The 23378-nt window shown below is 39.9% G+C and overlaps 1 protein-coding gene across 2 annotated transcripts in view; it reads left to right on the top strand.

The window, feature by feature from the left end:
• The window catches only part of DYNC1I1 (dynein cytoplasmic 1 intermediate chain 1), a 333523-nt gene that overhangs the window by 72509 nt on the left and 237636 nt on the right, over positions 1-23378 (top strand). For both annotated transcript variants that reach the window (XM_061197769.1, XM_061197770.1), the window contains exon 5: positions 20894-21009. In XM_061197769.1, coding sequence (XP_061053752.1) covers positions 20894-21009 — 116 coding nt within the window. The remainder of the gene's footprint in view (positions 1-20893; positions 21010-23378) is intronic.

Here is a 23378-nt window from a genome sequence, read left to right as displayed (position 1 = left end):
TTCAGTGATCTCTTAGTTATTTAGTAGCATATTGTTTAGCCTCCATACGTTTGTAGTTTTTACAGTTTTTTTCCTGTAATTGATACCTAGTCTCATAGTGTTGTGGTCAGAAAAGATACTTGATACGATTTCAATTTTCTTTTCTTTTTTAAAAATAATTAATTAATTAATTAATTTTTGGCTGTGTTGGGTCTTCGTTGCTGCGTGCGAGCTTTCTCTAGTTGTGGAGAGCAGGGGATACTCTTTGTTGCAGTGAGTGGGCTTCTCATTGCAGTGGCTTCTCTTGTTGCAGAGCATGGGCTCTAGGCGCACAAGCTTCAGTAGTTGTGGCATGCAGGCTCAGTAGTTGTAGCTCACGGGCTATGTAGCAGAGACTCAGTAGTTGTGGTGCACGGACTTAGTTGCTCTGCAGCATGTGGAATCTTCCTGGACCAGGGCTCGAACCCATGTCCCCTGCATTAGCAGGTGGATTCTTAACCATTGTGCCACAAGGGAAGTCTGATTTCAATTTTCTTAAATTTACTAAGGCTTGATTTGTGACCCAAGATATGACCTATCCTGGAGAATGTTCCATGAGCACTTGAGAAGAAAGTGTATTCTGTTGTTTTTGGATGGAATGTCCTATAAATATCAATTAAGTCCATCGTGTTTAATGTATCATTTAAAGTTTGTGTTTCCTTATTTATTTTCATTTTGGTTGATCTGTCCATTGGTGAAAGTGGGGTGTTTAAGTCCCCTACTATGATTGTATTACTGTCGATTTCCCCTTTTATGGCTGTTAGCCATTTGCCTTATGTACTGAGGTGCTCCTATGTTGGGTGCATAAATATTTACAATTGTTATATCTTGTTCTTGGATTGATCCCTTGATTATTATGTAGTGTCCTTCTTTGTCTCTTGTAATAGTCTTTATTTTAAAGTCTGTTTTATCTGATATGAGAATTGCTACGCCAGCTTTCTTTTGATTTCCATTTTCATGGAATACCTTTTTCCATCCCCTCACTTTCAGTCTGTATGTGTCCCTAGGTCTGAAGTGGGTCTCTTGTAGACAGCATATATATGGGTCTTGGTTTTGTATCCATTCATCCAGTCTGTGTCTTTTGGTTGGAGCATCTAATCCATTTACATTTAAGGTAAGTATTGATATGTATGTTCCTATTACCATTTTCTTAATTGTTTTGGGTTCGTTTTTGTAGGTCTTTTCCTTCTCTTGTGTTTCCTGCCTAGAGAAGTTCCTTTACCATTTGTTGTAAAGCTGGTTTGGCGGTGCTGAATTCTCTTAGCTTTTGCTTGTCTGTAAAGGTTTTAATTTCTCCATTGAATCTGAATGAGATCCTTGCTGGGTAGAGTAATCTTGCTTGTAGGTTTTTCCCCTTCATCACTTTAAATATGTCCTGCCACTCCCTTCTGGCTTGCAGAGTTTCTGCTGAAAGATCAGCTGTTAACCTTATGGGGATTCCCTTGTATGTTATTTGTTGCTTTTCCTTTGCTGCTTTTAATATTTTTCTTTGTATTTAATTTTTGATAGTTTGATTAATATGTGTCTCGGCATGTTTCTCCTTGGATTTATACTGTATGGGACTCTCTGTGCTTCCTGGACTTGATTGACTATTTCCTTTCCCATATCAGGGAAGTTTTCAACTATAATCTCTTCAAATATTGTCTCAGTCCCTTTCTTTTTCTCTTCTTCTTCCAGGACCCCTATAATTCGAATGTTGTTGCATTTAATGTTGCCCCAGAGGTCACTGAGACTGTCCTCAATTCTCTTCATTCTTTTTTCTTTATTCTGCTCAGTGGTAGTTATTTCCACTATTTTATCTTCCAAGTCACTTATCCATTCTTCTTCCTCCGTCATTCTGCTATTGATTCCTTCTAGAGAATTTTTAATTTCATTTATTGTGTTGTTCATCGTTGTTTCTTTGCTCTTTAGTTTTTCTAGGTCCTTGTTAAATGTTTCTTTTATATTCTCCATTCTATTTCCAAGATTTTGGATCATCTTTACTATCATTACTCTGAATTCTTTTTTCAGGTAGACTGCCTATTTCCTCTTCATTTGTTTGGTCTGGTGGGTTTTTGCCTTGCTCCTTCATCTGCTGCGTATTTCTCTGTCTTCTCATTTTGCTCAGCTTATTGTGTTTTGGGTCTCCTTTTTGCAGGCTGCAGGTTCATAGTTCCTGTTGCTTTTGGCTTCTGCCCCTAGCGGGTAGGGTTGGTTCAGTGGGTTGTGTAGGCTTCCTGGTAGAGAGGACTGGTGCCTGTGTTCTGGTGGATGAGGCTGGATCTTGTCTTTCTGGTGGGCAGGACAGCATCTGGTAGTGTGTTTTGGGGTGTCTGTGAACTTAGTACTATTTTAGGCAGTCACTCTGCTAATGGATGGGGTTGTATTCCTGTCTTGCTAGTTGTCTGGCATGGGGTGTCCAGTACTGGAGCTTGCTGGTCGTTGAGTGGAGCTGGGTGTTAGTGTTGAGACGGAGGTCTCTGGGAGAGCTCTCACCAATTGATATTACATGGGGCCAGGAGGTCTCTGGTGGTCCAATGTCCTGAACTTGGCTCTCCCACCTCAGAGGCTCAGGCCTGACACCCGGCCAGAGCACCAAGACCCTGTCAGCCACATGGCTCTCAACTTGGTACGAGGGATGCTTGCTAGTGAATTAAGGTGCAAAAAAGACACAAGGCATAAATACCTCAATCTTATATTTTAAGTTTTGAATAACTCTGGTGGGTAGAAATCCAGACTCGAATGAGAAACAGCACACACCTTATGTTCCAGGCTCTTTGCTCTGCCTTGATTTCCTTGTCCTCAAGGAGCACACAGTCCACAAAGGTAGTGCGTGTGGTGCCAACTCTCTGGTTCCACCTATCTGGTCAGTTTTTGGTGTACATTTGGGTTGTTTCCAGTTTTCCCCATTACAAATAAAAATGCTATGAGCATTCATGTAGAAATATTTTTATGCAATATGCTTTCGTTTCTTTTCGGTAAATATCACAAAGTATAATGGCTGAATTGTATAGAGAATGTATATTTAACTTAAAATGTCAAACTGTTTTCAAAGTGGTTTTACCATTATATACATTCTCACTAGTAGTGTATGAGAGCCTCAGTTCCTCCACATTCTTGACAACACTTGGTTTGTTGGCATATAACTGTTCATAGTATATCTTATGATTGTTTTGTATCTCTGTGGTTGGTTGTTATTTCACCTCTTTCATTTCTTATTTTGTTTATTTGGGTCCTCTCTCTTTTCTTCTTGATGAGTCTGGCTAAAAGTTTATCAATTTTGTTTATCTTTTCAGAAAACCATCTCTTGGTTTCATTGATTTTCTCTATTGTTTCTTCATCTCTGTTTTATTTATTTCCTGTCTGATATTTATTGTTTCCTTTCCTCCGCTGGCTTTGGGCTTTCTTTGTTCTTTTTCTAAGTCCTTTAGATGGTAAGTTATGTTGTTTATTTGAGATTTTTCTTGTTTCTTGAGGAGGGTCTGTATCACTATAAGCTTTCCTCATAAAAGTGATTTTGCTGCATCCCATAGATTTTGGAACATGTGTTTCCATTTCCATTTGTCTCAAGGTATTTTCTGATTTCCTCTTTGATTTCTTCATTGAGCCATTGGTTTTTTTTAGTAGCATGTTGTTTAGTCCCATGTGTTTGTGTTTTTCCCATTTTCTTTCTGTAATTGATTCCTAGTTTCATACCATTGTGGTCAGAAAAAAAAAAGCTTAAAAAAAAAAAAAAGAAAAGAAAAAATGCTTGATATAATTATACCCTCTTAAATTTGCTGACACTAGTTTTGTGGCCTAGGATGTGATCTATCCTGGAAAACATTCCATGTGCACTTGAAAAGAATGTGTATTCTGCTGTTATTGGATGGAATGTCCTATAGATTCCATTAAGTTCAACTTGTCTAGTGTGTCATTTAAGACTATGTTTCCCTGTTGATTTTCTGTCTGGAAATCTGTCCATTGATGTATGTGGGGTGTTAAAGTCTCCTACTATTATTGTATTCCTGGCAATTTCTCCCTTTATGACTGTTAGTATTTGTTTTGTATATTTAGGTGCTCCTATATTGAGGGCATATATATATATATTTTTTAATTTATTTATTTATTATTTTTGGCTGTGTTGGGTCTTTGTTGCTGTGCGCGGGCTTTCTCTAGTTGCAGCGAGCGGGGGGGCTACTCTTTGTCGCAGTGTGCGGGCTTCTCATTGCGGTGGCTTCTCTTGTTGTGAAGCACGGGCTGTGGCGCACACGGGCTTCAGTAGATGCAGCACGTTGGCTCAGTAGTTGTGGCTCATGGGCTTAGATGCTCCGCAGCATGTGGGATCTTCCCGGACCAGGGCTTGAACCCATGTCTCCTGCATTGGCAGGCGGATTCTTAACCACTGCGCCACCAGGGAAGTCCGAGGGCATATATGTTAACAGGTGTAATATCCTTTTTGTATTGATCCCTTTATCATTATATAATGTCCTTCTTTGTCTTTCTTTATGGACTTTGTTTAAAGTCTATTTTGTCTGGTATGGGTATTGCTACTCCTGCTTTCTTGCCATTTTTCTTTGCATGAAATATCTTTTCAAAGATATTTGAAAAGATATTTGATGGTCCCTTTTCAAAGGGACCATCCTCTCCCTTTCAGTCTGTGTTTGTCTTTAGCTCTGAAGTGAGTCTTTTGTAAGCAGTGTATAGATAGGTGTTTTTTTTTTATTCAGTCAGCCACCTTCTGTCTTTTGATTAGAGCATTTAGTCCATTAACATTTAAAGTAATTATTAATAGGTATGTACTTATTTCCATTTTATTACTTGTCTTCTGGTTGGTTTTGTAGTTTTTCTGTGTTCTTCTTTTTGTTTCTTCCCTTGAGGTTTGATACTTTTCATTAGTTGTATGCTTGTGTTCCTTTCTCTCTGTTTTTGTGTATCGTAAGTTTTTGATTTGTGATTACTGTGGAGTTCATATATGCTGACCTGTATATGTACTTGTTTTAATCTGGTAGTCATTTAAGTTGAAACACATTTTAAAGGATCTACATTATTTTTTACTCTTCTCTCCCACATTTTGTGTTTTTGATGTCATATTTTACATTTTCATGTTTATCCCTTAACTGTTTATCGTAGTTATACTTAACGATTTTTAAAAATCTTTATCCTAGCTTATTTAAGTGTTTGATCCTTAGCATTTACTATATATTTGCCTTTACTAGTGAGATTTTTTTCTTTCCTATAGATTCTTCTTGTTATAGCCTTTTCTTTACCACTTAGAGAATACCCTTTAACATTTCTTATAGGGTAGGTTTAATACTGATGAATTCTTTTAGTTTTTACTTGTCTGAGAAGTTCTTTGTCTCTCCTTCAATTCTAAATGATAATTTTGCTGGGTTGAGTATTCTAGATTGCAGGTTTTTCCTTTTCAGGACTTTGAATATATCATGCCCCACTCCCTTTTGGCCTGCAAAATTTCTTCAGAAAAATCATCAGATAGTCTTATGGGGGTTCCCTTGTATATGACTCTTTGTTTTTCTCTTGCTACCTTTAGAATTTCCTTTTTTTCTTTTACTTTTGCCATTTTAAATTATGATATGTCTTGGTATGTGTCTGTTTGGGTTCACCTTGTTTGGGACCCTCTGTGCTTCCTGTACCTGGATATTCGTTTCCTTCTTCAGGTTTGAGAAGTTTTCAGCCATAATTTCATCACATACGTTTTTGATCCCCTTCTCTCTCTCCTCTACTTCTGGGGCCCCTATAATGTGAGTGTTGGTATGCTTCATTTTATCTCAGAGATCTCTTAAACTCTTCTCATTTTTTAATTTTAATTTTCTTTTTGCTGTTCTAATTGGGTGATTTCCATTATTCTATCTTCCAGATCACTTGTGCATTCTTCTGTATTGCCTAATTTGCTATTCATTCCTTCTAGTGTGTTTTTCATTTCAGTTATTGTATTCGTCAGTTCTGATCCTTTTTTATACTTTCTAGTTCCTTGTTAAAATTCTTACTCTGTTTATTCCTTTCCCTAATTCAGTTAGCATTTTTATTACTACTGCTTTGAATTATTTACCTGGTATATTGTTTACTTCTATTTCATTATTTATTTTTTTCAGGGTTTTTCTCTTGCTCTTTCAATTGAGACCAGTTCCTCTGTCTGATCATTTTGCTTAACTTTCTCTGTCTCTATGAAATTAGGTGAAATAGTTACCTATTGTAGTCTTGAAGGGGTGTCCTCATGTGGATGTGTCCCTATACTGTCAATGTGTGCCTGGTAGCTTTGGTTGGGAGCTAGATTTGATGTGAACACAAGTTATGTCTTTCCTCACGGTGTGCTGGCAGGTATCACCTTGGTTGGAGGTGGGGCTGGAGAAAGGGGCTTTGGCTGGGGTCAGGTGTGAGCCAGGGCTTACCATTTGCTCAGTGGTTGTCTCCACCCTATTGGGAGCAGAGTCAGGTCCCAACTTGCTGAATCAGAAGCTCTGAGGGGTCGGGTCTGTGCTGGTTCTGTTCCCTTTAAGTGTGAGCTCTTCCTGCTCCCAGCACCAGGACTTTTGCCCCAGAGGGGAGCAGTGCTGGAACAAGAGGCACCCATGTAGGCTTTTGGTGTGATGGGGCACAGACTGCAGCTGTGTGGCTCCATACAGAGGTTGGGGCTGCTTATGATGCTCTGCCTGTGCAGTTGCCAGTAATGGCTGCCTCCACCCTGCTCAGACCCTGCTTTGGGGTCTGAGTCTTCTTTATCCTTCATGTCCATTCTCTTCCCTCAGTTTGTACCACTGCCACCCTCGTGTGGAGCTGTGCTGCAGGGCAGGCATTGCCCGTGTGGGCCCTTCACATGTGTTGCAGCATGGGCTACAGTGGTCTGGCCATGACCAGAGGTCAGGGCTGCTTCTGATGCGCTGCCTGTGCGAGTGCCAGTAATGGCTGCCCCTGCCCTTTTCAGATGCTGCCTCAGGTCTGAGCCACCACTGTGACTGACGGCTGAACTCTCTCCTCAGCTGTGGTAGCCCTCGCTCCAGTGTGGAGCTGCAATGTGAAGTAAGTGGGGCTGGAGCATTAGCTTGGCTCAGGCAGGAGCAGGCACCCAGGGTAGTTGCAGTAAACCAGTCAGCTGCCTGCGCGGTTCCAGTACGCCTTCTCTACCTTGCTTTGGGAGTAAACACTCGTGCGTGTGCTCCTCATGCTTCACTCGTCTGTGCTTCCCACAGCCCTCCTGCCGGTCCCACTGGCCCTCCAACCAGCGAAGGGAACTCATCTTCCCTGTGTTGGACCCCAGGGCTGGGGTGCCCAACATGTGGCTTGAAGAACTCACTCCCAGGGAGGATCTCCACCCATGTAATCTCCCTTGTCCTCTGAGCCCCCTCCCAGGGGTACAGGTCCTGACCTGATGGTGTCTTTTCCTTTCCTACCCAATTCCGTCTTTCTTACAGCCTTTGTTGTATGGGAGCCTTTCTGCTAGTTTCCAGTGAGCATTGTTCCACATATAGATGTGTTTTTGATGTGTATATGGTGTGGGGTGAGTTCCACATCCCTCTACTCCACCATCTTGATCAGCCAATTATCTTTGAAAGAGATTTAAATAATAAGGAAAATATCTTACATATTTACCCACGTAGTCAATACTTTTCTGATGTCCTTCCTTGGTGTAGATCCATATTTCCATCTGGCATCATTTTACTTCTCTCTAGTAGATATCCTTTAACACTTCTTATAGTTAGAATCTTCTGTTAAGGCATTCTTTTAGCTTTTTATGTCTTAAACATCTTTGTTATATCTTTATTTTTGACATATGTTTTAACTGAGTATGGAATTCTAGGTTGACAGTCTTTTTCTTCCAGTACTTCAGAAATGTTGCTTCATTGTCTTCTCACTTGCATTGTTTTTGACCAGAAATATGCTCTCATCCCTTTCTTTATTTCTCTGAGTATAATGTCTTTTTTTTCCTGGATGCTTTTGCAGTGTTCTCTTTTTCCTTGATTTTGAGCAATTTGATTATGATATACCTAGATGTAGTTTTCTTCATGCTTCCTATGCTTGGGGTTCATTGAGATTCTTGGATCATTGGGCTTATAGTTTTCAACAAGTATGGAAAAATGTGTCCATTATTTTTTCAAAATTTTTTCTATTTTCTCTTCTTCTGGGGACTCAAATGACATATATATGAGGTAACTTGAGGTTTTCCCACAGTTAACTTGCTCCATCTACTTTTCCTTTACTACCTGTGTTTTATTTTGGATAGTTTCTATTGATATATTTTGTGTTCACTAATCTTTTGTTTTGCAATTTCTAATATTCCATGAAGCCTACTCAGTAAATTTATAATTTCATACATTGTAATTTTCATCTCTAAAAGTTCAATTTATGTCTTTTTAAAAAAAATCTTCCATTGTTTCTACTCAAATTTTTAACACATGAAATACAGTTTTATTAACTAATATCCTCACTTGCTATCCCATCCTCTGTATTAGTTTTGGATCAGTTTCAATTGATTGACTTATCTCTTCATTGTAGTTACGTTCTTCTTCTTCTTTCCATGTCTGCTGATTTTTGATTGATGTCAGACATTGTGAATATTACTTGGTTAGGTGTTAGATATATTTGAATTCCTATAAATCTTGAGATTTGTTCTGAGATACAGTCAATTCACTTGGAAACACTTTCTTTCAAGTCTTATTTTTATGATTTGTTAGTTGGGACTGGAGCAGTACTCAGTCTATGGCTAATTAATTCTGCTATTGAGGCAAGACCCTTATGTGCATTCTATACAATGCCCCATACATCTTGAGGTTTTCCTGCCTGGGAACAGGTGGGTGGGAACAGGCACATTCTTGTTCCTGTGTGAGTGCCCAGAACTGTTACCTCTAATTCCTTCAGGTGGTTCTTCCCTTGGCCTCAGGTAGTTTCCTCACGTACATGTGCTGATCAGTACTAAGCTGAATCCTCAAGGGTATCCTCTGAAGGTGTAGGTTTTCTCTTTGTGAGTGTTCTTCTCTCTGTTATTTGGTACTGTAAAGTCTAGCTGCCGTGGTCTCCCTGGACTCTTAGCTCTGTCTCCTCAATTTAATGAGTCTGCTGGATTTCACTTGGGTTCTCTCCCTCCATCACACATGGCCTTAAAACTCTCAATGCAGTAAGTATGGGGAATTATAGGACTCATCTTACGTTTCCCTGCTCTCATGTATCCCTTTCCTTCATTGCTTGACCTTTAGTGTCTTTCAAATTGTTGTTTCATTCAAACTGCTGTCCTTTTTTTTGGTTGTTTCAGGTGGAGGATAAATCTGGTCTCTGTTACTCCATCTTGGCCAGAAGCACAAATGTTGTGTCACTTTTGTATGCTTTGTATGTTAGCTATGTGATCAGCAAAACAAGTGGCAACATAGAGAAATCAGGGCGAAAAAAATAGCTTCAAGAAAATTGTAAATGAAATGAGAAAATAAGTGTAACTCATCTTATTTTGCACCAGGCAACTGCTTATGAAAGTACCCAAAATACTTTTATTTCTTAGGCTATTATAATAATTGAGTGAATTGAAGATGGTAGCAGTAAAAAATGAAATAATGAGATAAAAAGAGTGAGTTAAAAGATCATGGGATAGAAAGTCTATATTGACTGGGAAGTGAATAAATGTCATTGAAATTTGGAGTTGCAATGGGCAAGTTTGAGGGAAGGATTATATTTCAAATGTTTTTTGTTGTCTTATGAAGGGAACGTACGGGCAAATGCCACCATGAGATTGCCGGTCTTTAGGGAGATGTGTTGAGTCAGCAAAAGGGGAGTCGGGGAGGGAGACAGAGATTCTCAATGGTGAGCAGACATCAGTGAGTAATGAGAGTGTTTTGTGGCCCTTCACATCAAATTGTTGAGCTCAATGACATATAGGAATATGTAGTGGCTTCCGATTTTATTGAAGCCTCACAACTATATTTCCTCTATGTCTTAGTATATTAAACCCTTAGTAGGGTTTTTGAAATACTTGGAAGCAAAGCGAGAATGAGGAAAAACTGAAGCTGTGAAGGACTTGGCTGTTCCTTCCCTCAAGGAGGAACTTAGAGATTCCTTCAGTCCTTGGGAGACTTTGTTAGAAGGTGGTGGTGACCTCTTCTTCTCTCAGCCTTCTCTTCCGCCTCTTGTTTTGGCTGAAAGAGAGGGTGCGTATTACTCCTGAATCCACCAGGCACCATCCCAAACTGCTGTGGCAGAGCAGAGTGATCACTCTGTTAAGAACAGAAGTTAAACCAACTCTCTAAAGGCACCAGAAAAAACACATATCCTTCAAGGTGGTGGTAGGTGTTTGAGAGAATCTCACCTGCCAGTTCTAGAGGTCTTTTCATGTTTTCAAGTTATTTTCATTTGCCTAGCAGAACAGTCATAATCTCATTAGCCTTTGATAAAGTAGTCCTCTTTTGGCTTATTCTCCATGTTTTGTCAAATATTCTTATGCATTATGTTTAGATCTCTGGTTTCAATTAATTTTTAAGGTTTCCCGTGTACACAGTGCCTGCAATTTTCTTGAGAATGATGTGGGTTGTATTTTTATCAAACTGACAATCTCTGCCTTTTCAATAACGCCTAATCACACTTTCTACAGAAATTAAAATATGAAGCAGCAGTTTGGGGTGTGTATGTGTGTGTGTATCAAAAAGTAATGGTAAAATGCATTTCGGAATCTTTAAACATAGAATGAATTCTGACCCATGAAAAAGTTCAATAAATTGGTTTTAACAGATCCAATAAAAATTTTGTCACAAGAGAGGAAGAAAACACTTTGCTTACCTCTTATAATATTCCTTTATCAAGTCCCCAAACATTTCTTGAGAGCTGTCACCTGCCCGACTTTGTTCTCTACCCTCAAGAACCTTGAGTAAGCAATTATGGGATATTTTCTGTTCCACACGTGCAACTGGACTTTCATAAAACAATATTCCTTTTTTTATTCCGTTTCAGAAATGTTAATATGGTCAGTTGGGAGGGATGTATGCTTATAGTTTGGTACTCAGTGACTTAAAAATTTCTGTAATTTTATGGCTTTATAAAGTTAGAAGTTACAACTTCTACAGAAGGTTTTTCATGAATATCAAGTCAATAAAACGCCAATCTATAAAATTTTTATATCATTGTTGTCCTTTATATGCAATACTGGAGAAAACACACTTCCATACCTTCTGATCTTATAATTCTGAACTTTCAGTTTCCTTTGTAAAGTGGGCACTTGATAGCAGAACTCCCACCAATATTGCCAAGCTCTGTTATAACCATGGCTATTTTGATTCTTCTCTCATCCCGGGAGTTTGCAAGATTTACTTGTGTGATGAAGTTTAAGGCAGACCCTTTAACTGTGCCTGTTGACTGAGCCAGACTTGACATTTGCTTCTGTTCAGGAAAAATGGTTTAGCTGCCAAACTAATATCTCTGCACAGTAAGAAGCAAATATCATCGAAATGAGATAAATACTTCCTCAAATGATTTTTTAAATGTGAACATAGAAAATGGAAACTGACCCTCCTTGATGTAATTGGAAAAGGTCAGCCATCAAGCTGCTTCTCAGGCCTTGGAGAAAACACCCACTCTGAACATAGGGATAAATTGTGTGTGAAGGGGCTGCAATGCTAGGCTCACTTCCTCCGTGTGGTACCCCATCTCCACCTTTCCTCCGTGTGGTGTCCCATTCTCAACTCTAGGAGCAGGTCCTCAAGATGTCACACCTTCACACCGAATTATAGCAGTATACGGTATTGGGAAAACCAGTTGGCCTTTTGTCATTTTTAAAAACTTCTTTCATATTTCATGAGTTTCTATGTCCTTAGGTCTCTATATGCTCTTCTTCTATGGATGCAGTATTTTCTCATGTGACTCTAGGTGGGTGGTTGCCAGGACCACATTTTCTGCTTTGTCTTCTTTTCATAGCTTTGGTCTTAAGCTTCATACAATTGGAACACTCCTCACCATAAACTCATCCACTGAGGTACTCATTTTTATCCCAAAGCAGAACTTTCTCGGGATTCCCCAATGTCTTCCAGTTACACTACTTATTTTCTTCCCATAAGGCATGAAGCCTTGATATAATCTCCAATTTATTCCTTTTCTTTCACCTTCCATACCAAATGAACTGCCTTAATTCTTCTCCAGCGTCACCAAACTACAGCATTTTCTTTCTGTTCCCAGTGGCATCACCACTGAGTGCCTTCTTATCACCCTGGACCACGTTTCCACATTTGCTAGACTGCTGGTTGCAAATCCAGTAGTCATTCCCGCTTTGATTTAGTGCTTTGCCTGGATTCTTTGTTTAGTTACTGAACCCAACCGGCCTCTGTTTGTAGGTCGTTTCTCAGTTCCCCTTTTTCTCCACCTCAGCTTCTAAGGCCCCATGCATAGGCTCTGGTCGCTTATTTGTCAAAGGGGGAGATTTAGACTCCATTCTTCACATAGTTGCTTCACTTTAAATGTCTCTTTGAAGCCGTCAGTTTGTTAGTAACTTTCAGTAATTCCTCATTGTCTACAGCATAAAGTGCAAGATCTTTAGCCTGAGATTTAAAGCCCTCTAATCACCTGGCCTTAGTGTACCTCTCTAAATTTATCTTCCACTGCTACTCAGTGTAAAACTTCTATGGTGAAAACCTGGTCTTTCAGGCATAAAATGTGAATTCAGTCTTTAGATCTTTGCATATATAGCACCTTCTCCCTGAGACACCCTCCTCGTTCCTTTCTACGACTGAGTTCTGCCTGTCCTTCAGGGCTTACACCAGGCCTTTGGTTCTCAGTGAAACTTGCTTCATTTACCCAAACACATAGTAATCTGCCTATTATACTCTCCTGTCCCACTGATTATGTGAATTGCTCATGTTGGCTCTTATTACCTTTCATTCTTATTTGCTTTTTGTTGTATATGCTCAATCTCCTCATCCTCTCTTTATTGTAAGGATCTGGCATGGTTCTGTGCTTCAAAAATGGTTTGTGGTTGCTGATAAAGATGTTGGCTGAAGTAGTTCCTGTGCCAGTTGTCAAGGACTTTGTAGGTACCCACATAAAGTTTTTGGACAACGAAGAAAGTGGCACCATTATCACTTTCACTGTCTTAAGGGGCTCTTCTTTGAGAAACCTCAAGGAATTTTATAAGCAGCACTAGGAGAAAAAAGTCACTGGCAGCACCATTAATGTGTGTTGGGGATGAAATACTCACGTGCAAATAAGCAGGAATAAAACCCAGCAGGGTTGAGTCTGGAACCAGTGCAGACATTCTTTTATTCCTTGGCCTTGACCTACTTTGGCATCTGGCCAAATAACTCCTTGTCTCTGGGAACATCTGCTCCTGGTGTTATCTGCTTGACTTCCAGGTTTCTTCCCTGCTCCAGAGACTGCCCATTAGTACAATGACCCCTTGTGTTTCCTGGCTTCTGAGTGCCGCACACTGGCTTCTGATCCGAGCTCCTAACTCTGCCACCTTACGGCCCACACTTCTGCCACCAGGTTTAACAAGTGTATCCTCAACATTATAATTTCCAGTCACTGAACACTATGAGACTGCTATTTAGAGACCGTTATTGAGAGTCTTTGTGGTTCACAATTTGTAAAATTGGAAGAGTTTCTTAGATGCTTGGTATATTCTTATTGTGGCTTTTCTTAGTCTTCACATAGGCTCTTGTACTGTGACATTAAAACAAAAATTCTAATGTGAGGGTAGTCAACGTCCCAATATTGGTGATATAGCTTTACCTCCCAATGTTGTTGATGGGTTAGAAAATGAATCATCCACTCTGATATAAGTGCATCTTTGAGGATCAGCTGATGGCATCTGAAATTTCCACAGCAGCCTCTTGCTTAACACTTTAGCAGTCTGGAGCCAGATCTCTGATATTATTGGGTTCCCTTGTGAGCCCAATAGAGATAGTACCGCAATATTAATGCAATTTCCTTCACTTATTTGAGTATGAAATGCAGGAACAGCAAGTTTGCTGTATGTAATTCACTGTGGTCTGAAATTAGAGCATCAGAATATGAGTTGTATTGTGTCTAACTGATTCAGGAAGAATTTGATGATGCTAATGCCAGTGATGGATGACATGCTCAGGCGCTCTGAAGGCTTTCATGACCCCTGGGAAGCTCTCGGGTGATCAGGTGCCTGCTCTTGAATCTATCCTCCCACAGTCAGATTTGGCTACTGCTTGGGGCCCATGGGCATCAACAAGGAGCAGTATTCGTGACAAAGCCTTTCTCTGCTCCCCTGCTCAATCTTGCCACTGAACATTAAGAAAAAATAAGCGTGGTCAACTGGATATCCATATGCAAAAGAATGAAGTTGAACCCCCCTACTTCACATATATGGAACATTAATTCAAAATAGACCAGAGACCTAAATGTAAGAGCTAAAATTATAAAACTCTTAGGAGAAAACGTAGCTGTAAATGAAAAAATAGATGAATCGGACTTCATTACAATTTAAAACTTTTGTACTTCAAAAGGCACCATCAAGAAAGTGAAAAGGCAAACCACAGAATGGGATAAAATATTTGCAAATAATATATCTGATAAGGGTCTAGTATCCAGAATATATAAACATCTTTTACAACTCAACAATAAAAAGACAAATAACCAAATTTTAAAATGGGCAAAGAATTTAAATAGGCATTTCTTGAAAAAAGATATGTAGATGGCCAACAAGCACATGAAAAGATGCTCAACATCATTAGCCATCAGGGGAGTTCAAATCAAAATCCCAATGAGATACTACTTCACACAAACTAGGATGGCTATAATGCAAAAGACAGATAATAATAAGGGCTGACAAGGTTGTAGAGAAATTGGAATCCTTGTATACTGCTAATGAGAATGTAAAATGGTACAGCCACTTTGGAAAACATTGTGGCAGTTTCTCAACAAGTTAAACATAGAATTACCATATAACCCAGCAGTTCCACTCATAGATATATACCAATTCAAAAAGAATTCAATTCCAAGAGAATTGAAACCATACACCCACACAAAAACTTGTACACAAATGTTCATAGCAGCATTGTTCTTAATAGACAGAAATGGAAACAACCCAAGTGTCCACCAACTGATGAGTGGATTAAAAAGAATGTGGTATATCCATACAATGGGATATTATTTATTAATAAAAAGGAATGACATTCTGATAACATGGTATAAAGTGATGAACCTTAAAACAAACTAAGTGAAAGAAGTGAGACCCAAAAGGTCATATACTGTAGTATTCCATTTATATGAAAGTAGACAGAAGTAGAGTAGTGGTTTCCAGAGGCTGAAGGAGGGAGAATAGGGGGAGTGACTCCCAGTGAGTACAGGATTTCTTTTGGAGGTAATGAAAAGGTTGTGCAATTACATATGTGAGGTTATACGAGTTTGTGTATGTACTAAAAACCACTCAATTGTATACTTTAAAGGGGAGATTTTATAGTATGTAAATTTTATGTCAGTAAAAAAAAATTAAGACAGCCTTGATCTTAAGTCTCTGGTCAAAGAGCTCTGCTTTTTGATCCTTGCCATCCCAAACCAACCCCCACCCATATCTTTGTCATGTCAAAATCATTTTCCTATTTAATTCTTAAAGGCAGCTTAACAGTAGTTTCTTTGAAATCTAGTTTTGTTTTTTTTTTAGCACTGCACATGTACGCATGAAACAGTGACTTTCTCCATATTTTCAGGTCAAAGATGCAGTGACTTCAGAAGCTGAAGTTCTGTTGTTCATGGCTTTCAAAGGAATGTAGGTCTTTTCAAAAATAGGGACAAAACCAGGGTATCCCACTTTGGTAGATAAATCTATGCTTTGCAAGTATTTATTATCTTATTAAAAATAATGTTTAAACATTAACTGCATTTTAAAATGTCAGTAAGCTTTCTCTTAAAATTTCCTTCATCTTTGAAATGGGAGAAGAGCCAAAGAGTTTATATTTATTAGAATTCCAACTGCTGTGTATATGTTTCTCATCCTTTTATTTGGGAGTAAGTGTGTATAACCTGTAACTTTCTTCCACGTTGGTAGACATCATAGGCCGTGATGAAGTCACGTTTTGAGCTTCATCTTCCTTGGATAATGAAACTTTGCAAGTAGCTAGGAAAGCCATGCTAACCTTATGGTGGGTGGATAGGCAAAGACATTACAAGTAAACCAGAAAGGGAAATGGAGACAGTGATTCATGCAAGGGAGTTTTTTTCTTCTTGTGATGCATAATGTCTAACTGAGGGCAAGTGGACAAACCTGAGTGGATTAGACTATGCTAGTGGTGGATCATAAATCTCAACACCCTGAGCCCCAGCAAATAACCTTCTCAAACTTCACATACCTTCCATTTGTATTCTTTATCGAGACCTGGTTTTTCTTTTCTGAAGAAACATTTCAACTTTGGTGCAATATGGCTTTGCTCAGCCAAGTTGACAGGACCAGTTGGAGAGGAAGCCTCCAGGACTTTTAGTGGGGAGTCCAGCCCTAGCCCAGGGAGATGTGGGCCCCATGTCACTTTAGGACCAGGCCAGGTCAGCGAGTAAGGGATCCGTGGTTCAATTGCCCAGCGTCTCTGGGATCCCCTGCCTGACGTTTTAGTTTTAGATCTAGGATAGACCCTTGTGCCAGGCCCTTAATACTTTTCACACTGCAGTCTGACACTCATCCTCTTACCCTCTCATCTTTGTTCACCTTTGCTCCCAGCCTGTCTCATAGAACTTTATAAGCTTGGTCAAGAGATATCATCTCCGCTCTGTGGGACTGAGGCCTCATCCTCTAAGCTGCAGGATGGAGAGGCCCAAGTGAATCTAGAAACAATGAAGCTTCTATGTCTACACTCTAATATTTCTAAATCAGTGGTACTGAGCCTTTAATGAGTGTCTGAATCACCAGTGGCGAAGGTGGGGGTGGGTAATTAAAACACAAGTTGCTGGACCCTATAATTTAATAGTAATGCCATGGCCGCCATGGTGTAGATAATTGAATTCTCAATTTACATTTCTGCATCATGCCTTCTTTCTCCTCCTTGTATTCTTCTCTTCTTCCTTCCCTTTCTTCCTCAAACATTTATTTAGTGCCAGCTCTGTACCTGACACAGAACTAAGCCCCAGGGTACAGAGATAACTCAGTCAGGGATAAATAAGTAAGTTTCAGTCAAGTCAGACATGAGAAGACAGTGACATGTAACAGGGGCTATAGTGGAAGAGTGTGTGTGTGTGTGTGTGTGTGTGTGTGTGCGTGTGTGTGTGTATAGTAGCGAGGGCATGAGCTTTGCAGGAGGGATGGTGGGACAGCGGGAAAGGTATCCCAGAGTCAGAACAGAAGAGCCTGCATGAAATTTAGAGCCTAATTAGAAGGAAAAGGAATTAGAGTAGCATTAATTCTACAATACAATGTGGTTTTTTCCCCCCCTCCTTTGCTAAGTAGTTTAATTTGCACCCTTGAATAAAAGAATTATGAGCTGGTAAGACTGAGCAAAAATAAGAAACACAATGCTCAGTGTTTGTACTTTTAAAGAAAATAACTACTATATATTTCCTCTTGTAGACATAGTTACATGATAATTTTGTCATATGATAAAATTGTAGAAGTATCTTAGGGACGCTGAAAGTCTCTATCACAGGGTTGTATGAACGGATAGATCCTGGATCAGCTGAGACGTGCAGACCCTAAGGCTGGCCTGGGAGACCCAGAAGTGGGGACACAGTTGGAGAACACACCTAAGAGGAAGGTCTTTGCCGTGGAAGGGCGCCACCTTCTGCCAGACTTTCTGGAACAGCTAGGGCTGGGAACAGTTGTGTAGTACTCACACTACTTTAAGCAAAGTTTTGAAAACCGAGAAGTTAAAGGAAAACCAAATGGACTCTCTCGAGCAGCCAAAACCTACCCATGTGCCATACAAAGAAATTAGGAGTGTGATTCTTATGTTTTACTGTCAGAGATAATCTTCAAATCTACTGTTTTAGAAAATCAATTTAGAGCATTCATAAATCTGCCTTCTCTGATTTTTTGAAACAAATATAAGCATTATTATAATCAGTCAAAAAGATAGAAGTAGAGCCACCTACTATGTGCCAGACACTAAATTAAGTATTTTACACGTATTAGCTTCATTTAATCTTCATAACAATTCAATGATATGTACCCATTTTTTTTTTTAATTTATTTATTTTTATTTTTGGCTGTGTTGGGTCTTCGTTTCTGTGCGAGGGCTTTCTCCAGTTGCGGCGAGTGGGGGCCACTCTTCATCGCGGTGCGCGGGCCTCTCACTTTCGCGGCCTCTCCCGTTGCAGAGCACAGGCTCCAGACGTGCAGGCTCAGTAGTTGTGGCTCACGGGCTTAGTTGCTCCGCGGCATGTGGGATCTTCCCAGACCAGGGCTCGAACCCGTGTCCCCTGCATTGGCAGGAGGATTCTTAACCACTGTGCCACCAGGGAAGCCCCTATCCATTTTATAGATGAGAAACATGAGGCTTAGAGGGGTTTGTCACTTGTCCAAAGCTTTTACATACCATTCAGCTGGTAAGTGACAAAGAGGGGATTTGAACCCAGTTTCTGTACGAGCACGTGACTTAATCATTATGCTATGCTGCCTCACTGGTTGGTTTCAATTTGCCTTGTGGATTATCAAATTACAGATCAGCTTCCCGTTGTCCAGTGCCTATGGCTGGTCACCCAACAAGATAGGCCTACAGCTTATGCTTGCATCTTATTAGCAAGATGTGCTGGAATCCCTGGCTGCAGGTATAGGTATTTCTTAATTGGACTGTGGAGATCTTTGGGCCTCACACAGATGCCCATGGAAGTCTAAACTCCAGGGTGATCTCTCCATGCCGGGTGTGACCCCATTTTGAATTGGTGGTGGTACATTACCAGCCCATGTTTCCTTTCCATCTCTTTGCCTAAGATGAAGATGAACCTCTTGGGGCCTCAGAAAGATGCTCCAGGCTATTAAACAGCAGAGGGGGCTTTGTCTCAAGCAGTCCTGGGGTGTCTAGTCATGTTTTCTTTTTCAGATGCTTCAAGAAAGACCCATTTCAGGAAGAAAAACATACTTCTTTAACCCAAGAAGGACTTAAAATAATACCTGAATTTCTTGCTTTGAAACCTTGAGCCTTTTACCTTGTTTGGTAATTTTGTTTCTAGTATATTTTGTGTGTTTCCCCCTAATTCTGTGTGAGGAGGTTTGGAGGAAGTGCTGGGTCCCCAGCCTGACCCTCCTGTACGCTCTGTGGTCCAGACATCTGAGTGAGTGAGGCCCACATGGCCCAGGTCTGTGTGGAGCTTGGGCTACAGTCATGCTTAGTGGGGCTGCAGAGACGGCCAGCTGGGCTTGTTTCTAAACCAGCCTTTGTTTGTTTGTATCTACTCTGTGCTCATCTTAGGTTTTACCTCAATTTTAGTGATTCATAGAAAAGAAGAAATTTTTGTTTTCCTAGAATGCTTAGGAAATTGTACATGGAAATTCCCAGCTGTGGTATGCATTTTCTTTCATTTTATCATTACTACTACTGAAAAAAAATATGAGTCTGTGCCATTGCTAGTAATAATTTAAAAAGTAATACGAAAAGGGTATGCTTCTATTGATCCTAGAGAGCTAGGGAATGTGGAATTGTGGCTAAATGGTTATGTTGCCTTTCTCTCTCAGAGAGACACACACATACTCTATTTCCTGGAAATTTTAAAGAAATATAGTACAATATGTCCGATACTGATACTAAATCTATATACTAAAATAATGTTTCAGAAACTATTTTAAAATATATATGTGTGTAAATTGTGTACATATATATATGTAACATATACGTGGCATATGCATTATATGTATGTGGTACGTAGACATTACCCATACTAATCCTAGTACTAAGAACTAGTAATATCTCCATTTTACAGATGAGGAAACCGAGGCACAGAGAGATTAGGTAACTTATTCAAGATCACACACATAGCTGGTAAGTGTGGGCTAGTATTATGTGATTAACGACCAGACTCTACTGCCTCCAGGAGTGGATGTTTCCTGGGTGACGCAGGAGGCACTTCAGATCTGGGGGGGTAACTCAGAACTCACCATTAAGAACCTCAGGTAGGAGTTTGACTTGGTGGCAAAAGCACTGGACCAGGACTCAGGCCAACAGAGTTTTCTCCCTGGTTCTACCATTTACGAGTTGCATATACTTGGGAATGTCTCCTACTGAATCTCACTTTCCTCATCCATAAAATGGAGATGGTGATAATCTGCCCAGAAGCTTCATAGCGGTGTCATGAAGACAGTTGACATCATGGATGTGAAAGACATCTGAAAATTCTTGATGTGCTCCATAAATATTCAGAAAGGATTTTTTTTTAACATGGTCACGGCTCATTTGGGAATTCTAAACTAAAACTTTATCACTCTTAGCCCAGTACCCTTTTCACTCAATTTGTGCTATATCAACGTATCTTTAAACGAATTCGCATGCTGATCTGTATTAGTTTCTTTTCTGGAGAAATGGGAGATGTTATACTCCCCCTTGGAATATCATCCTCTCATTACTATTATAGAGAACAAATTACTCCACTAATCATCTCTTTCTTCTTCAGATTTGAGAAGCGTTACTTTTCTTTTGTCCCTCTTGCCTAAGGGACTAGAATCCTGTATTACAAATGAAAATTCCCTTTATAACCTTTAATCAAGAAAAATCAGAGTTGCTCAGAATGGAGGGGTCTCATTTGAAGTGGACAAGACCTGGTTTTGCAGATAGAAAAGCTGAGGGTCAGCCTGAGGGACCTATCTGACACCACCAAGCAACACAGGGGCAAAGTGGGCCAAAACCCCAAGTGTCCAGACTTGCAGTTCAACTTCATGACGCTGCCCCTTGTACTGAGAAGCTGTGGGTATTTGGGGTTTGTTTGTTTTATTCCTGATAGATCTTCTGCAAGGAATGCCTTCCCTCTCTAAGTGTTTGTCCTTTGTTACTTCTAGACGAAGACTGCATAAGCTGGGTGTGTCGAAGGTTACCCAAGTGGATTTCCTGCCCAGGGAGGTAGTGTCCTACTCCAAGGAGACCCAGACTCCTCTGGCTACACATCAGTCCGAAGGTAAACTATGTCTTTTGTTCACTTTCCATATGATCTCTGGAGAAATTGCCAGGGAGTTACATCCTTCTTGTTGATTTCATATCTTATCATAAGACATCTTCACAGGACACAAATATAATGACACACCAAAAGCTTAAGTCTCCTTTGACTCTGGTTTTGGAAACGCTGGAGAGGAAACCCAGTGGTATTCCTCCAAAGGACCCATGAACTTTAAAATGGATAACTTAATGAGGTCACAGTTTGTCAACACTGTGTGAGGAGGGGGAAAATCACCACAGGATAATGTAATAGAAACTTCTCTGAATTTTATTGGTAAGAAGAGTGTGTACATTAAGAGTCAGCATTTGCAGGAGTCAGCAAACTGTAGCCAACCACCTGTTCCTCAAATTAAAGTGTTTTGGAATACAGCCATATCCAGTCCTGCATGTCTATATGACTGCTTTCTTGCTACGTGGTAGGGTTGAGTACTTAGGACTCACATGGCCTGAAATCTTTACTGTAATCTGGTGCTTTTCAGAAAAACTTTGCTGACCCCTGACTTGCTTTGCCAATTCAGATGGCAACATGCTATAATTTCTTACCACAATTTAAAAATACTTTCCATGCGATCTCCGTGTGGGTGAATGGGAATTAACTCCATGCCTCCTTCGTGCATACCCGAAAATATCAAGTGGAAAATGTATGTGCAAATCCCAATAAATCGTGAAAATACACTAATAAGAGAAGTTGAAGCTAATCAATCAAAATGCTTCCTAGAAGTCAAAAATGACACCAAAGCAAAATTACTCCAAAGCAGAAGCAGGAGATGTGTGCACTTAAAATAGGATAAGTGAAGGTTGCATTGTTAGAGAATATAGCACTGTTTTTATAGCTAAGCAAATTCTCTTTTTACTTTGTTATTTTATTGTCTGGTGTGGTGAAGAGGATGTTAGCATTCTGGGTTCATTGTTGTTGTGTAGTAAATACTGAACAAAAGCCATGAAAATGAAAAATGATTCGCATTCCGTGCTTGGTTTACAGCATATATAAATCAGTGCACATATGTAAATCAGTTTACAGCATATATAAATCAGTACAGCATATATAAATCAGAGCTTTTCAATTTTGGTTTTAAACACATAACATCAAAAGACAAGTGAAATCGGATTCCTTGAAGTAGAGCGCTGCCTACAGGCCTTCTGAAAACCTTTCTTGGGTAATGCTGTCTGGCGTGGTGATGATTCTTTGGTAGCAGGGCCCCTGTTTTTCACGTGACAAGAAATGAATTTTAGAAGCAAACAAGTAGCACCCTCTGGTGGTGAAATTTTAAACCAACTATTTCAATGAACTTGAGAACTGTATATTAATGTGGCAGAAAATACAAAGTTAGAAAAGCCTTTGGGAGTTCACCTAGTCTATCCTTGGGCCTCTAGGCAGATCAGGAAGATCATTAAAAATAACCTCGTCACCCAACCAAAACATTTGTTTGAGTTAATTTGCTGCCAGAGGTATTTGCAGAGCTGTAGCCTGAGGTATGTTTATTTAGCCCCAAATTTGACCCATAACATAAAGTTATACAACTGAAATAGGAGAAGGAATGAATTATTTTTTGGAAATGTGTAGACTTTAGATATTGGAAATGGTACAGAAATATTTACAAGGGAAGATAAATTAAGGATGAAGAGGCATCAACTCTAAACTTTTAAACTGGAACACATCAAAAGGAGAAGCCTGGGCATTCCATTTTATTAGTGCAGAGAGAGCTTGGGAGCCCTCATTATGCTGTGGTCCAAGCAGCATGAAAGAAGGAATTTATTTCTCAGCTCTTGGCAGAAGTTCTTTCTGTTTTGTTAACACGACTCACAGAGCTTTTTTATGGTGATGGGTGTTTTGATGGTTCAAATTCCACAATACAGATTTGAACTCAAAGCGAGCTACCGTAGCTCTAGACAGTAAAGCAATCCCCTATGGGTTTAGACAGGAAGAACTTTGGATTTGAGTTCAGCAAATCGTCCTCTCAGCACAGATGATTCCTTGACCTCTGGCTGCCCGGTGTCGTCCAGCCCCTGGCTGATGGGGGTGCCCCATGCTTGCCTTTCACCTGCTGAGTGAAGTGGGGAGGCTCTACCACGTGGCAGGTTTGGATTGGCTTCCAATTTGGGAGCTTGGGCCATGGCAGTGTTTTCATGACGACTGCAGCCGTTCAGGGTCAGGAAACAATGAACTACTGAATTTCATGACACAGTGAGGCTCTTGGATGGATAATACGTAAAGCTGTGGTGTGTATAAGATCTGTTTTAGCTCATTATTGCCCACGGTGTATGAAGGAACGCTGATTATTTTTGAAGTCATTATGCGACTATGGAAAATTTAACAATATTCAAACTGTT

The sequence above is a fragment of the Eubalaena glacialis genome, chromosome 8, assembly GCF_028564815.1.
Source record: "Eubalaena glacialis isolate mEubGla1 chromosome 8, mEubGla1.1.hap2.+ XY, whole genome shotgun sequence".
NCBI lineage: Eukaryota > Metazoa > Chordata > Mammalia > Artiodactyla > Balaenidae > Eubalaena > Eubalaena glacialis.
The sequence above is the reverse complement of the archived record's forward strand: the minus strand, read 5'-3'. Positions and strand labels throughout refer to the sequence as shown.